Raw genomic sequence first — 11,173 nt, 5'->3', positions numbered from 1 at the left:
TCCGCGGGGAGGAGAACCTTCCGCGCGCGCGCCGGCCGTCGGCAGCCGGGTCACAGGGGAGAGAAGAGCGCGCAGGAAGCTCGCGACGGACGTCTCCCTCCGCCCCCTAGCGCCCGGCTGATATCTGCCGGGAGGGTTCGCGTGCGAGGAAGAAAGGGGGTGACGGCTAGGGTTAGGCTTGGACCACGAACGAGAGCAAAGAAGGTTTTGTACGACTGCGACCCGACCCCAAACGGAACGGGGAGGACGGACAAGCACCTGCCAAAAATATTCCTGTTCTCACCCAACTGGGCTTCCTCAAATTGAAACCCAGTAAGTATCGTATGGTCGGCCCTTAAGCCCAGCCCACTAAGGACTGCAAGACCTTAAGACCCCAGCAGCGAAATATCGTCAAGCCTCTTCCCAAACCCTCCCCGACCGCCGCCCCCCGTTCGCCTCCGCCGCCGCCTAGCCACCACGCGCCAGGAGAGCCCCGCGCCGCCGGCCATGGCGGAGGAGGAGGGGACGCAGCAGCTGCCGTTCGTGCGGGAGACGGTCCTCAAGAAGAGGAAGGACAACGAGGAGTGGGCCACCAAGAACCGGGAGCGCAAGGCGGCCAAGAGGCAGCGCCGCCGCCACGACGCCAAGGGCGCCATCAAGCGCCCCGAGGACTTCGTCAAGGAGTTCCGCAACAAGGAGCTCGACTTCCTGCGGATGCGCATGCGCCTCAAGGTCCGGAAGCTGCGCCCCGCCGAGGCCATCGACGCCAAGCTGCTCTTCGCCATCCGCATCCCAGGGTCAGTGCCTACCTACCTGAAGCATCCACCTCTCTGGCTTGCTGATGGTACCTCGCGACTATTAACATCGGATTTTTTGCGTGTGATTGCAGCACTGCGGACTTGCACCCGCAAATCAGGAAGATCTTGGCCAGGCTGCGGCTGACCCAGGTCCTCACCGGCGTGTTCCTCAAGGCCACCGAGGCAAACCTCAAGAGGCTTGCTGCTGTTGGACCGTTCGTCACCTATGGGTAATAACTGAATGGAAATATTTTTCTCCATTGTGTGGCTTGTTTTGCCAGTTCTGTACTAGTAGTTTACAGTGATTGAATGTTGTTAATTGGTGTCACGGTAGGTTCCCCAATTTGAAGAATGTGAAGGAGCTTATTTACAAGAAGGGTCGCGGATATTTCGACAAGGAGCCTTTCCCCCTGACCAGCAATGATCTAATCGAAAAGGTATAATTTCTATGACATAGTCTGAAGATTGAGGTTCAGGCATTCGATTCAAGTAAAGCTTTGACATGCCTGCCGGCAACCTAATAATAAGCATAGGAAGTACTCAGCAAGGCATACCAGTGATCTGTGCCTGTTAATTTTATCTAGCCAGTTCCACAATTGCTAACAAATTTGAATACCTTCAGGGTTCAATTCTGGACCAATAACAATGTATTCCAGACTTGGATGCGCCAAATTTGACACACTAAAACACTTCAGTTAGGTTAATTGTATCTTCATCACTGCTACGCGCATTTCTGCTGCAAAACTATTCTCTGGATTATCTCTCATGATGATTTTGTAATGTACACTTTGTAATCATTGTATGTGGTTCTCGAAAAACAGGCTCTTGGAGAACACGGCGTCATATGTTTGGAAGACGTCGTGCACGAAATCTCCACGGTCGGGCCGCACTTCAGAGAAACGGCGAGCTTTCTCATGCCCTTCAAGCTCAAGTGTCCGGAGAGGAGGCTGCAGATGAAGAAGAAACCCTTCAAGGATGGCGGCGACTCGGGCAACCGCGGGGACAAGATCAACGAGCTACTAGAGAAGCTGAACTGAGGCAGTCTACAACTTGTGCCCTCAAACAAGCAATGGACCCGTTATTACCTTGTCGGTTTTGTAATAGCATAGCTGAATGTACCTTTGTTTTGGAAACCCTGCCCGAGTGTTTGGGATCAAATCACGAAATAGCAGAAACTGTTCTTCACCCCGTGTCGTGTGCGTGCTCTGATCTTCGTGATCGATCTGACGTGCTTTGCTGAAACTAGCTGTTTACATTGTTTACTTGCACGGACAGACTAGCCTGAGTAGTTCATACTACGTGAAGTTGGATTATATTGCAACAAAACCTGAGCGATTTTGCCAGATTTGAGAATACTATTCTGTCTGACGGGAATTATTCATTGCGCAGTACTGACTGCATCGGTGTCATAGAAAGAAGAATGTTGCAAACAGCGAGCCTGCATCCGTGTCCACTGTTACGATGGCCGTGGCGGCCGGCGAGACGCCGCAGTCACGCGGCGTATATGCCGCTCGTTGGCTGCTACTCGGCCCAGCCACTGCCTGGTTGCTTGGCGTCCTCGTTGCCTTACCCTTCCGAACAAGCTCCTCCATCGCCTCTGCCTGCTCGTGTCCACTCTCCCACAGCCCATCACCCTCCAGGCCTCCACCTACCGCAGCATTAAGTGCTCTCGTCGCGCGGCGGCGGCGACGAGGATGTCATCGGCGCCGACGCCGGTGTTCGAGAGGCTGGCCGGGATCCGACCCCTCGCCGAGTCCGGCCGCTTCAAGGCAAGCTCCCCGACCACGCGCCCCCACCCTCCTCACACGGAATCGCCTCTCGTTTTGCTCATCCCCCTGAATTGGTATTGCGCTGCTAATTCAGATAACGAAATTACGCATAGGGTTCATGCTGTCTGCGGAACTTCAGCTAGAAATTGGGGAATAGCTGGTTCCTCTGCCAATGACATCTGGTCGTTTCTATCGCTAGGAGTGCCAATACCATTTGCCTCTGCTGCTATGATTTGTTCACAGCCGAGTTTGTCTGGCAGGCATGGTTCCTGGACCAGTTCGGCGTTCTTCATGACGGGAAGAAACCCTACCCCGGCGCCATTTTGGCATGTATGTTGGTCCACACATCGTAATTTATCTTCAGTTTACTGCTGCATCTTTGTGCTGCAATGTGATATGATAGCCAAGTGAGGCATGGATGTTTCAGTGGAGAAGCTCGCTGGGAATGGCGCCAAGATGGTGATAATCAGCAATTCCTCGAGGCGGTCGTCTGTAACCATGGAGAAGCTGCAGAGCCTTGGGTTTGACACGTCTTGTTTCCTCGGGGCGATCACGAGCGGGGAACTCGCCCATCAGTACCTTGACAAGTAAGCCTTTTATGCTGATATTTCTTCTGTGGTTTTTTTTTTTGAATGTTCACCGGTAAGGGTTTTATGGGGTTACACACGATCTAGACACTATCTAGACTGAAAGGGCCAGAAACTTAAGATAAACTTCTGTGGTTATTTGGTGTAGCTCAGAAACTTAAGATAAACTTCTGATTTGGTTTCGTAAACGCAGGAGGGATGACCCATGGTTTGCAGCTCTGGGAAGGAAATGTATCCATCTGACATGGGGCAATCGAGGTGCAATTTCTCTGGAGGTTTGTTCTTCTGTTGTTTTTCTCTGGCAGTTGTTTCTTCTAAGGAATATTAGCATTGGATTTGGCGTGGCATACTCATATATTCCTGCCAAATGGCTGAGGTCATCTAACATGTATGAAGAAGTATTAATAATGACAAGAATGTGATATCAAAAAGCATTCTTACTTATGAGGCACTTTTACAAGATTCCATGTCAAATGATTTCTTGTTTTCTCCTATTAGGGACTTGGTTTGCAAGTTGTGAACAATGTTGACGATGCAGAGTTTATACTAGCCCATGGTACTGAAGCCCTTGGTTTACCTTCTGGTGATCCACTTTCGAGAAGTCTTGAGGAGCTTGAGCAGATTCTAGTGCTTGGTATACAAAAGCGACTTCCAATGGTGGTAGCTAATCCAGATTATGTCACTGTTGAAGCTCGAAACCTGCGTGTCATGCCTGGTGGGTTAATGATTTTCATATCTGATGCCATGTTGATTGTTTAACCATTACCAGGTAGCAGAGTTGTTTTAACTCATGAATGTATCTGCTTGCCTATCCTACACTATAAATTTGGACATTCTTTATTTCTGATTCATGAGATATTTTTTCTTCTTTTCTTCTTCAAAAAGAGATATGTTAGAAGTATGGCCATCTTTTACAGTGCCAACTGATGGTGGTAATATAATGTTTCTCTTTTAGGCACTCTGGCAGCAAAATACGAGAGTCTTGGTGGTGAAGTAAAATGGATGGGGAAGCCTGATAAGGTAATGCATGACATGTCTACTCTTTGTAGACTAAACGACTGATTCAACAACTTAAACATAATACATAATTGAAATGGCATTCACGCTATGATGGCCCACAAGATTGTGAACTTGTGATTGCAACTGCACTTTATTACTCCTACTTGATTTGACAGACTTCTCTAGGATCACCCTTTCTGTATTTAAGTTTTTGCGTGGGAAACTGTCCCTCGGCTCTCGCCAGGTACTGACTTTGTTGCTGCTTTCTCAGGTTATCTATACATCAGCAATGTCCCTAGCAGGTGTTGAAGCACACGAATGTATCACCGTAGGTGATTCGCTGCACCACGACATCAAAGGCGCAAATGGAGCCGGAATGGCATCTGCATTCATCACTGGAGGGATCCATGCGGATGAACTTGGACTCGGTGAATTTGGAGAAACTGCTGGAGATGATGCCGTCAGTGCGTTGTGTTGCAAGCATAGCTCATACCCATCTTACATTTTGCCTTCATTTTCATGGTAGAAAACACGGTTTAGATTCAGGCACACCGTTTAAACGGGATTGCGGCCTTGGATAACGATGCTCTTTTCAGTTGTCAAAGTGAGCATCAAGATCGTGGAGGTGGTTTCAGTGCCGCACTAAATTATTAGCGTTATGCATTTTCCGGAAATAAAATATCTGTTGATTTGATTGATAGGAACTGCATGCAATCGTGTGTGGAGGAAACATCCTCTGTGAAATATTTATATGCATTGTTAAATTATGCTCCAGAACCCAGGCGGTGTACAACATACTATGCTGGGAAGCTGGCTTGATGCTTTGATCTGGAGGTTAAAGTCTTCTGATTCTGGCAGAGGCAATGCCACTTGTTGGTTGGCTACGTCGTAATGATCCAATCGTTTGAGTCTTCAGGTGGGCGCTAGGATCGTGGGCATCCTTGCACAAACCGGAGTTGCAACTTGCTAGGACTCTGTAGTCTCGAGGAGCAAACGACTGGAGACGGTGGGGATGGCATTCTTTAGCACTGAAACATGACAAAGACAAACGGCGATGGCATCATTCACATGTTTTGCAGATAAATAGTTCAGTTGCTCTTCAAGAGAATGATCTTCAAATTATGGAGTAATGGATTTTTTTTAGGGAACCATGCTCAACTTTATTCAACCTGTTCAAAGGAACCTACAAATAAATGTTTTTTTTACCATTAGCAACTCGAAGAAAATAGTCAGTGATTATCCCCTTGTAATAACCGTCTCTCATTAGCACTCAGGGACGGAGCTCCTTCTGGCTTTTCAGCTAATAGTATTAACAAAAACTGCGTATGACCCCAGCTCAAAAATTCCATTGACCCCAGCCCAGCAGCAGACCAGCTAATCCCTAAAGCCTTAGCCCATGAAATCCATTAAGTTCTAAAAGAAATCAACAGCCTGCAAACAACGATACAAGGCCAGGCCCAATGCGTACGCACTATGTATCAATTAATCGATGTACGCTACCCGGCTGCTGTACGTGTACGCGAACAGACAGACGCCCTCGTCTCTTCGCCTCCTCATCTCGAATCCTAATTCCGCAGCCGCCGCAGCGAATCGGCGACGAACGACGGCGAACTCGACACCGTTTCATCGGGTGAATGTTGACATCGGCTGACCGTCCGCCAGTGCATAATCTTTAATTTGCAAGTGTTGGCTCTTCCAATCCCAGGTAATTTGCACCTTCTCTCTCACCTCTCGATCTCTAGACTGTCTACAGACTACGATTCTACAGGTGCATTGATTTCATCATGGCTATTGGCTAAGTAATTTTTTTAGTTTATTTTCTTTGATTTGCCCAGGACCAGGAAGATATGGATAATTTTTTGTTGAAAGGGAAACGACCAGCACTAGATAGTAATGTGGCAGGGCCTTCAAGGCCAGTTAGACCAGCACTTGATTTGCTATGTGGAGAAAGACATATTTTCTACAATAACGAATGACGATGTGATTGATCTATTTAAGAAGATGAAAGATCGAGAAGGGAAGTTATGAAATGTGAGTCTCGTATCACTTTATTTTTTTCTTAACGATACTTATTTTTTGCACTATTTCTTTCTTATTATTGTTGTGAATATAATATGTTCTTTTGTTCATCCTTTACAGAAAGTTACAAATGAAACGTTCCAAAGTCATCCTTTTGCCTATTATTTCCGGAATACGTAAAGAAGTGTTATTTTATGACTTTGCTCAGCCAATACTCGCTACTCGGTATGATTTTTTTAGATGTAATAATAATATCACCTGCATATTGTTGCTTTTTATATCGCTCTCGGCCATTATCTATGTTGTTGCACCACTATAATTTCTGCTAGCGGCTTAGCCTGGGAAGCGGTTGACACCAGTGCCCACTTTTTCTAGCTTTGTCCCTGTTAGCACTCTGAATCTAATGTAGCTCCTCCTCAACATATAGCTCATGGAGTTCAATTAGAATTTCCACTTTACAATTATAAGCCTCCACATCTAAAGGAGTAAGCTCTTCTAAACTTTCTAGGACCAGCAGCTCCTACTCAAGTTCTTTTCTTCTTTTTTTATTAACAAGGGGAAGGAACACTGTTTTTAACACCAAGCCAAATCAAACCAAAGCCTCTGGTCTTGTTATCCCCTGAAAGCTGCACCCCATAGTTCAAAACCAAAGGATTGTGAGCAGACAACTCCCTTACTAACTTAACAACATGCACTAAAGGGAAAAGATGTATCTAGGCTGGAGGCATAAGGATTCTATCTAATTTCTCCAGGGTGGGGTTCTGTTGCTTTTTAGACCAAGTATACATGCCCCTAAACATTGTTGCTGACACGTTGGCTATTCTGATTGAGCGTGCTAAGCAGGACGGCCAGATAGAAGGAGTAGTGCCACATCTTGTGGATGGTGGCCTCTCTATTCTGCAATACGCCGATGACACAATTATTTTTATGGAACATGACCTAGATAAGGCTCGAAACCTAAAACTCTTGCTCTCAGCGTTTGAGAAAATGTCGGGTCTCAAAATTAACTTCCATAAAAGTGAACTTTTCTGCTTTGGAGAAGCCGTTGAGGCGGTTGCCGATTATGCTGACCTCTTTGGTTACGCACATGGCCAATTCCCGATTAAATATTTGGGAATACCGATCCACTATCGGCGTCTCACCATTGCGGAGTGGAAGCATGTAGAGGAGCGTCTAGAGAAACGATTGAGCAGTTGGAAAGGCAAGCTGCTCTCAGTTGGAGGACGGCTGGTTTTGATTAACTCCGTTCTCACAAATATGGTTCTCTATATGCTTTCTTTCTTCCAACTCCCAAAAGGGGTCCTACAAAGATTGGATTATTTTAGATCCAGATTTTTTTGGCAAGGAGATGGAGAAAAGAAAAAATATCGGTTGACCAAATGAAGCATGGTTTGTAGGCCAAAAGACCAAGGCGGCCTTGGAATTCATGACCTACAGGTCAAGAATGAGGCCTTGCTCAGTAAATGGTTGTTTAAACTTTTTACTGAGGATGGTGTTTGGCAAACCATGTTGCGCAACAAGTATCTAGGCCAAAAGGCAGTGTCCCAGGCATATTGGAAATCTGGTGACTCGCACTTCTGGGCTGGCCTAATGGCGGCAAAGAAACATCTCTTTCGCTTTGGGTCTTTCGCGATAAAAGACGGGTCGGAGATTCGATTCTGGGAAGACATCTGGCTAGGCAATGCCAGTCTCAGAGAGCAATATCCAGCCTTATATAACATTGCTCACAATAAGAACAACACTATTGCGCACGTGCTCAGTTCATCCCCGCCGAACATTTCGTTTAGGCGGGATTTGATTGGCCCCAGACTTATGTCATGGCATAATCTTTTGTCCCGGTTGGATTCGATTAACCTGACACAAGGTCGGGATGTGTTTCGCTGGAACCTTACTACATCAGGGTCTTTTACAGTAGACTCTATGTACCGTGCGCTCATACATTCTGAGGTACCAGTGAGTAATAACAAGAAAATTTGGAAGTCCAAGATTCCACTAAAAGTGAAAATTTTCATGTGATATCTTCGTAAGGGAGTTGTGTTGACCAAAGACAACCTCGCACGACGCAACTGGCCAGGGAGTACGAAGTGTTGTTTTTGTACTCATGACGAGACAATCAAACACCTCTTTTTCCAATGCAAGTTTGCACGTTCTACGTGGTCAATCATCCAAATAACGTCAAATTTATATCCGCCCACAAGTGTTGCCAATATATTTGGTCACTGGTTGGACGGTATTCCAAATAGGTTTAAAGCGCTTATAAGGGTGGGAGTGTACGCCTTAATTTGGTCGCTCTGGCTATGTAGAAACAATTTGGTTTTTAATGGAAAAAATGCTTCTCCTCTGTAGGTTATTTTCCGTTGTACGTACTCGCTTCATACGTGGTCTATGCTATAATGATCGGAGCACCAATCCCTGTTCAAGGCGGTGTGTACGCGGTTGGAGCAGGTGGCTACGGAGGTTTTTTCCCAACATGGGTGGCAGCATAACCTCCGGATCGATCCACCACCACCTTGGACATAGGCATAGTGTCGGTCTATAGGACTTTACTGTTGCCGATATGTCGGTTTATATTTCATATTTTTTGTCAGACTTTTGGATTTGCCTGTGTGCATCTCAGTTATGCAGAGGCCGTATGTTACTCATAATGTTTTGTATCCCCTTGATGCTACATTCTGAGATAATAAAATCACCCTTTATCGAAAAATGAATCTCTCTCTAAGTTATAAGAATGAATAATAGAATTAAAAATATCAGAGTCACGAGACATAGCAACTTGCTTATTTTTCTCAGTGCATATCTCTAAAGATAGATGTGTCTAGATGTGCCCTAGTTATTACATATCTAAGTGACTCAATCAAGAAATGAAAAAAAAATCGCACGAATCTCCGCATAAGATCAAGAACATATAATTTAGATGTGCAATACTTATGGCACATCTAGATGTGCTTTAGCAGAACTAAAATATATAAAAGTCAACCCCTTCCCCTGTAAGGTAAGGAGTCACCATCTTACTACATAAGGAATAAGGAAGTCAATTCAGTAAGAAAATCCATCTTGAATTCCTCATGAGCAGGATCATAAACCATCACACGGGAAAGAGCACATAGGCCAACTCCACCGCACAATCACAAACGGGTGTCCACTTTATCCGGATTCTGTCTGTTTGGGTAGGGCAATGAGGTCGTGTCCGGGCCTGTCCTGGGATGCGGTGGCCGTGCGCCTAGCGCGCGGCTGCATCTTTTGGCCCAATCCTGTCCGCCACGGCCAAAAATGCCCATATATGCATATCAAAATAATTTTGCACGTTGAAATATTAATTGTCTGAAAATAAAAATAGTTTTACAACCCAATCGAAATTGTTTTTAATAAAATAGTATTACAACCAAATCGAAATTGTCTTAAATGAACATGATGAACCAATACATCCATTGGTTGCCAATGTGACTCCACACGTGCTCAACCAAGTTTTGAAGATCCAAATGAGTGTGCCAATCACGCAGTTCACGATGAAATTGGACAAACTGTTCAAACGTGGCCGGTTCCTGGTGCAGGGGCTCAACATTTTCACCTTGATAATCAAATCCTTGGTCGAAGATCTTGTCATCACACTCGTCCTCGACGATCATGTTGTGCATGATCACACAAGCAGTCATCACCTCCCAAAGCTTCCCTTCATCCCATGTCAATGCAGGGTTTCAAATGATACCCCGTCGGGGTTGAAGCACACCAAAAGCACGTTCTACATCCTTTCTAGCACTCTCTTGCATTTGGGCAAATCTCTTTCTCTTCGCACCTTGGAGGTTCAAGATTGTCTTCACAAAAGTTGACCATTAAGAATATATACCATCAGCTAGATAGTATCCCTTGTTGTACTGGTGGTCGTTGATCTCAAAGTTGACAGGTGAGGACTGGCCTTCTGCAAGCCTTGCGAAGACTGAAGAACGCTGCAGCACGTTGATATCATTGTGAGAACCTGCCATACAGAAGAAAGAATGCCATATCCAAAGATCCTGCGAAGCCACCGCTTCTAATATGACAGTGCACGCTTTGACATGCCCCTTGTGCTGGCCCTGCCAAGCAAATGGACAATTCTTCCACTCCCAGTGCATACAAATCGATGCTGCCAAGCATGCCTGGAAAGCCTCTAGCTGCGTTGGTCGCCAACAATCTCTCTGTATCAGCGGCAGTTGGCTGCCTCAAGTACTCAGGGCCAAACACTGCCACCACGGCCTTGCAAAACTTGTACAGTGACAGCAGACATGTGGGATCACTCATACGCATATACTCATCCACCAGATCGCCTGGAATTCCATATGCAAGCATGAGGATGGCCGCGATGCATTTCTGGTAAGAGGAGAATCCAAGCTTATCAAGGGCATCCGTCTTGCACTCGAAGTATGGGTCATGAGCAACCACTCCCTCTCGGATACGATTGAACACATGCCTTGCCATACGAAAATGACGATGGAATTTATCCGGCTTGAAGAGTGGGGTATTCGCAAAGTAATCGGCATAGAGCAGGGCGTGGCCTCTCTCCCTGTTGCGGTTCAGGTTGGGAGCACGCCCAGGGAGTGACCCCATGTACCGAGGAAGATGACGTTCAATGTGGTCGTGAACGATCAGTGCAGCCACCACAAGATCTTCGTCATCCGACGACGAATCGTCCGATGAATAATGAAGTGGTGGAAGAAAAATTCATCTCCACTGTCCATACCTTTGTGGGCAAAGTGTCAAACACCTTGTAGTCGTGGTGGCAAAGAGGCCGCGATGATCACCTCGATGTAGCAGGGGTGGTTGGCGGCCGGCTACTAGCCGCTCTGGAGCACTCGTCGGAAGGTGCCGTTCAATGTGGTCATGAACGACCAGTGCGGCCACCACAAGATCTTCATCATCCGATGATAAATCGTCCGATGAATAAATGAAGTGGTGGAAGAAAAATTCATCTCCACTGTCCATACCTTTGTGGGCAAAGTGTCGTACACCTTGCAGTCGTGGTGGCAAAGAGGCCGTGATGATCACCTCG

At 46.3% G+C, this 11,173-nt stretch overlaps 3 protein-coding genes across 3 annotated transcripts in view; 2 read left to right on the top strand and 1 right to left on the bottom strand.

Annotated features, from left to right (window-relative positions):
• Positions 1-227, bottom strand: part of LOC119331312 (methionine aminopeptidase 2B-like) — a 4,318-nt gene extending 4,091 nt beyond the window's left edge. The window contains exon 1 of the mRNA XM_037604478.1: positions 18-227. The gene's annotated coding sequence lies outside the window, so the exon portion shown is untranslated. The remainder of the gene's footprint in view (positions 1-17) is intronic.
• A 164-nt stretch (positions 228-391) lies between these two features.
• LOC119331313 (60S ribosomal protein L7-2-like) lies at positions 392-1,964 on the top strand. Its single transcript, XM_037604479.1, has 4 exons — positions 392-776; positions 869-1,006; positions 1,111-1,213; positions 1,598-1,964. The coding sequence occupies exons 1-4, from the start codon at positions 487-489 to the stop codon at positions 1,811-1,813; spliced, it is 747 nt and encodes a 248-aa protein (XP_037460376.1). The 5' UTR covers positions 392-486; the 3' UTR covers positions 1,814-1,964.
• A 337-nt stretch (positions 1,965-2,301) lies between these two features.
• Positions 2,302-4,831, top strand: LOC119331838. The gene is made up of 7 exons (XM_037605012.1): positions 2,302-2,545; positions 2,806-2,875; positions 2,973-3,132; positions 3,326-3,407; positions 3,631-3,847; positions 4,088-4,152; positions 4,403-4,831. The coding sequence occupies exons 1-7, from the start codon at positions 2,471-2,473 to the stop codon at positions 4,655-4,657; spliced, it is 924 nt and encodes a 307-aa protein (XP_037460909.1). The 5' UTR covers positions 2,302-2,470; the 3' UTR covers positions 4,658-4,831.
• The last annotated feature ends 6,342 nt before the right edge of the window (positions 4,832-11,173 follow it).

This window comes from Triticum dicoccoides, chromosome 7A, assembly GCF_002162155.2.
Source record: "Triticum dicoccoides isolate Atlit2015 ecotype Zavitan chromosome 7A, WEW_v2.0, whole genome shotgun sequence".
NCBI lineage: Eukaryota > Viridiplantae > Streptophyta > Magnoliopsida > Poales > Poaceae > Triticum > Triticum dicoccoides.
This window is presented reverse-complemented; position numbering and strand designations above follow the sequence as displayed.

Bases quoted from the DNA above. Each gene is read 5' to 3' on its own strand.
- LOC119331313 (XM_037604479.1), top strand. From the start codon at position 487: ATGGCGGAGGAGGAGGGGACGCAGCAGCTGCCGTTCGTGCGGGAGACG. The intron at 1,007-1,110 runs GTAATAACTGAA...GTGTCACGGTAG, and splicing joins GGACCGTTCGTCACCTATGG to GTTCCCCAATTTGAAGAATG. The intron at 1,214-1,597 runs GTATAATTTCTA...CTCGAAAAACAG, and splicing joins GCAATGATCTAATCGAAAAG to GCTCTTGGAGAACACGGCGT.
- LOC119331838 (XM_037605012.1), top strand. From the start codon at position 2,471: ATGTCATCGGCGCCGACGCCGGTGTTCGAGAGGCTGGCCGGGATCCGA. The intron at 2,546-2,805 runs GCAAGCTCCCCG...TTTGTCTGGCAG, and splicing joins CCGAGTCCGGCCGCTTCAAG to GCATGGTTCCTGGACCAGTT. The intron at 3,133-3,325 runs GTAAGCCTTTTA...TCGTAAACGCAG, and splicing joins GCCCATCAGTACCTTGACAA to GAGGGATGACCCATGGTTTG.